The sequence below is a fragment of the Lactuca virosa genome, chromosome 8 (assembly GCF_052849685.1).
Source record: "Lactuca virosa cultivar CGN04683 chromosome 8, Lactuca_virosa_CGN04683_v6, whole genome shotgun sequence".
NCBI classification, from domain to species: Eukaryota; Viridiplantae; Streptophyta; class Magnoliopsida; order Asterales; family Asteraceae; genus Lactuca; species Lactuca virosa.
In genome coordinates this window covers 107541202-107546108 of record NC_136433.1, presented here as the reverse complement: position 1 = coordinate 107546108, position 4907 = coordinate 107541202, and the positions used below count along the sequence as shown (strand labels likewise).

At 38.7% G+C, this 4907-nt stretch overlaps 1 protein-coding gene across 1 annotated transcript; it reads right to left on the bottom strand.

The window, feature by feature from the left end:
• Positions 1 to 2015: 2015 nt before the first annotated feature.
• LOC145130702 (uncharacterized) lies at positions 2016 to 2630 on the bottom strand. Its single transcript, XM_079065480.1, has one exon. It carries the CDS (start codon positions 2628 to 2630, stop codon positions 2016 to 2018), a length of 615 nt encoding a protein of 204 aa, XP_078921606.1.
• Between the last annotated feature and the right edge of the window lie 2277 nt (positions 2631 to 4907).

Below are 4907 nucleotides of genomic sequence, written 5' to 3'. Positions count from 1 at the left end.
CATTTCTTTAAGTAGTGTTCTATTATCGTCTTGTTGTTGAGTCATCTGTTGCGTCATTTTTCTCATTATAGCTAAGAGTTCAGCAGTGGTGACCGGAGCAGTCAGATCCTGGAGTCCTGAAGATCACAAACTTCCTTGGTTAGTGCCCGGAGGGGTGTTTTTCTTAGAAGTATCAGGCACTTTCCTCTGACCAGGGGGTCCAATTGGAGGAGGTGGTAGATTTTTGGTTGGAATGGAAGGAGCAGAGGATGAAGAAAGGATCAGTTGTGTAGACATGATCTTTAGAGGATTTTGAATACCATGGCCCCACCATGGGACCAAATTGTTTTGGTCAAAAATTACACAAGTATAAATCAACCAAATTGAATGAGAGGTTGTGATGTTCGAATTGTGCAATAGAAAAAGGTAAATAGAATGACACGCTTGTTTACAAGGAAAGCCCTTGATCCTTGCTAGGATCTCCGGCACAAAAAATTGGGAGGTGATAATGATCACCTGCCTTGATTATTTTGTTGATATAAAATGGCGATTACAATGAGTATTTCAGTAAGAACAAGTGAAAAAGTTCGTAGAGTCAGATAAGAGTGAATAGAGTGTGTCATGTGTGAGATACATGTGTCAATTTATAGTCTAAACTAGCTAAGAATATGTCCGATATTCCCGAGATCCTCTATGACCAGCTTTGTGAACGTTGATTGACTAGGTATTCCGGGTCTTTAGCATAGTTGAAACGAAAATATATTGATAATAAGTCTTCTCCTGACTATTTCTGCACATGTGTTAGTTAAGAATGAAATATAACCGTTATAAATGTTATTAAATAATAACGGTAATAGTCAGGATCATGAGGTAGTTGAGGACCCTGAATATCTGATGATGTTTGAGGATCCTGAATGCTTTGAGGATCCTAGCCCTAACATGTATGTCTTTCAGTACTTCGGTAGCTTCATCACTTTCCAAGCATCTTAATTATGGATCAGCCATAGATTTCTAGTATGTCGAAGGCTTCTTCAGGATCCTTGAGGTGATCTTCAACTTTCTTTGACTTGACTACCATGTCATCGATGTATACTTCCATGGTGTCCCCGAGTTTTTCTTTGAACATACGGTTAACTAGCATTTGGTATGTCGCACCTGAATTTTTAAGGCGAAAGGACATAGCAGTATAGAAATATATACATGATGGGGTTATGAATACGGTATCCTATTGGTCAGATGTTTCCATTTGAATTTGTTGGAACCCCGCTGATGCATCCATGAATGTTAATAGTTCATGGCCAGCTATAGCATGTATCATGGAATCTATGTTTGGTATGACGAAAGAGTCCTTAGAGAAATCCTTGTTATGATTTGTATAGTGCACACATACTCTCCATCTACCATTCTTATTTTGTATGACGAACACATTGGCTAGCCATCTTGGGATCTTGACCTCCTCGATCATCCCTGTTTTAAGAAGTTTTTCTACTTCTTCTTGGATGATCTGATTCCTCTCAGGTGCAAACTTCCTTATTTTTTTATGTATGGCTCTGAAAGAAGGATAAATGTTAAGTTTATGAGTTATAATATTTTTGTCTATACCTGTCATGTCTTCATGTTTCCATGCGAAGATTTTCCTTCTTTCTTTCAGGTACTTTGTTATATCTTCTTCTATGTTATCTGGCAGTGAGGATCCTATGAGTATCTTCATATTGGGATCCTTAAGGTCAAGGGGCACTTCTATCTTGATCTTTGGCTTCTAGTATATCTCGTGCCCATTTCTTTAGTTGCTATGCTTTTGATGGGACTATGGAGTCTTCATCGAGGTCTTGTAGCAATCCTTTGATTCTTGTTGGTCACCTGTGATCTTCACTGTCCCCCATGGGATGGGCATCTTCACACATTTATGGTATGTTGATGGAACGACCTCGTGTCATGGATCCATGGACTTCCTAATATAACGTTATAGGAGGATAATGTATCAATTACACAGAATCATTGCATAGATTTTATCCCCTCTAGGTGGATAGGCAGTTTTATTCGTCGATCGTATGCTTTATTTCGCCACTGAATCCTATTAGTATTGAGGATCTTTTGACTATTTCGGACTCTGGGATGTTCATTCTTTTTAAGGCATCCATGAGTATAATGTTGACAGAGGATCCTCCGTTGACAAGGATCCTTTTGACAAAATGGTTGGCGATGTAAAGAGTGACCACCAGTCCATCGTGATGGGGATCCTGGACGTTTTCCCTTTCTGTTTCATCGAAGGTGATTTCCTTCTCGTTTCTGATTGATGTATTCTTCTGAGGCCTTTCTTCTTTCTCTGTTTTCGACACTTTGGCATGCCTTTTTGCTTTATAATAAGAGGTACGACAAATGTCAGATCCTCCAGAGATAACATTAATAACTTTGGAATCCGTGGGAGGGGATCCTGGTTTTTCTAGGATCTTTTGAGGATCCTGATCCCTCTCTTTGGATCTTTCTTTTCTTCTTCCAAGGATCTCTTTGAGATATCCCTTGCTGACTAGGTAACTGATCTCCTTCCTGATGGCTATGTAATCTTCCGTAACATGACGAAAGTCCTCGTGGTATGCACACCACTTGGACTTCTCTTTCCAGGTGGTGGACTTTTCTCCATTTTTGGTCATCTCGCTTTGTTGCCAAAATCCTGCATAGCAAATATTAAACCTAAAATCTCCACAGAAAATCAATAGTCAATGATCTTGGGAAATTCTTCTTCCTCCCCTTCATCTTCAACGGCATTGACCCTATGATGATCAAGTTTGGAATATGGTTTATATTTGTAGTATCTTTGGACCGAGGAGTCGGCCTTCCTATTGGGGTTATCGTATGAGTTTAGTGGGTCGCTCCTCTTTTGGATCTCCTTGTCATCTTCGAGCCTTATGAATCTTAGTGCCCTGCTTCTTACTTCGTCCATCCTTTTGCATGGAGTCATCACAAGGTCTTCGTAGAAATGAGAGTTATTTTTTAAGCCCATTTTGAAGGCTTCTATGGAAGTCGCCATATCGATGTTGTGGATAATCAAGGCTTCCCTACCAAACCTGTTCACAAAATCCCTAAGGGATTCCTTACGATCCTGAACTACCTGATAGAGATCACTAGTAATCTTTTCGAATGTTCTGCAACAATAAAATTGATTGTTAAATAGATTAACTAAGTGAGCAAATAAAGTAATAAAGTAAGGAGGAACGTTAAGAATCCATTTTAAGGCTGATCCTGTGAGGGTTGAACTGAAACCCTTGCATATGCAAGCTTCTTTTAAATGTGTGGGAATGGGGATGATCTCTATTCTTTCCCTGGATTCTGTCATATCTTCTTCAGGATCTGTAATCCTATCGTAGGGATTCATACTAGGAGTTTGGAAGCGCTTTGGGACTTCAGTGTCAGCAATCGCAGGAGAAAATCTTGAAATATTGTGGCTTGTTGGGGAAACTTTCAGTATAGGTTGGACTACTCTAGGTACACTTGAGATCATCTATCTTAACTGTTGAACTTCCTTAGGCATGACCGGGCTCATTCCTGCATCAATATCCATAAAGTTAGTAGTAAAAGTATTATTATTCATGAAGTTACCAGGATCATTGTTATTGGGAGTGATGAACGTTTCACTAGGATCATGTATCATGTGAGCTTGCTAGTTTGGAGATGCACCCCAAGCGGGAGTCGGGGTTGGCATTGAGGATCCTATCTACTAGTGGTTTCTTGAAGATCTTGTATTGTCAAAGTTCAGGATCTTGGGCTGCAAGATCGAGGGTGTTCCTTCTTAGGGTTTGTGGATCTCTGTCCTCATCCTCTCTATTTCTTTGAGCCCGTCCTGTTGTCCTCTTGTTGCTAAGTAACCTGGCATTCCAGTCTCTTCATCATAGTGAAGAGCTCGTTGTTGGAAATCACTACAGGAGGATCCTGAACTCCTAGGGTAGTGAATAGATAGGTGTTTTTCTTTGGTGCCTCTGAAGTCTTCTTGCGAGCTCCTCCTGGATTTGGTGGAAGTTTTCAGAGGAAATGGGAGGAATGGAGGAAGAGGATAAGATTGGTTGGGTAAACATGATTCTCGAACAATTGTGAACACCACGGCCCCACAGTAGGCACCAAATTGTTTTGGTCAAAAATTAATCAATTAGTATTCAACCAAGGTGTATGAGAGGTTGTGGTGTTTGAGGCAATACAAATGTCGAACTATAATCAAAGTGAGACAAGTGAATTACAAGGAAAGCCTTTGATCCTTTATAGGATCTCCGACATAAAACCTTGGGAGGTAATAATGATCATCTGCCTTGTTGTTTTTATTGACTTCAATGTGAGATTACAGAGATTATGAAGATAATACCAGTACAAGTGTAGTAGTAAAGTTAATTGTGTATGTAGTGTGTGTAATACAGGTGTACTTATAGTTTAGACTAAGTAACAATAAGTCGGATATTCTGGGATCCTCTTGAATAAGCATATGCCCGTTGTTTGACTTGGTATTCCTGGCTCTTAAGCCTGGTTGAAGTGTTTCTTCGTTGAGTATGAGTCCCATATTGACCATTTCTACACATGTTATAAAAACAAATAGAAATATGATCGTTAAAAATGTTAGGAAATAATAATATCAATAGTAAGGATCCTTAGAAGGGTTCGGGATCCTGAAAGATCTTTGAAGATCTGAGATCATGAATAGGGTGAGGATCTTGGCCCTAACATATATATATATATATATATATATATATATATATATATATATATATATATATATATATATCATGTAAGATTCACATGTGATTATATCATTTAAGATTCACATGTGATTATATAACGTGATATCCACATGTGATTATATAATGTGATATTCACATGTGATTGTATCTTTTAAGATTCAAATGAGAAATTCACATGGAAAATGTAAAAAAAATAACGAATAACTA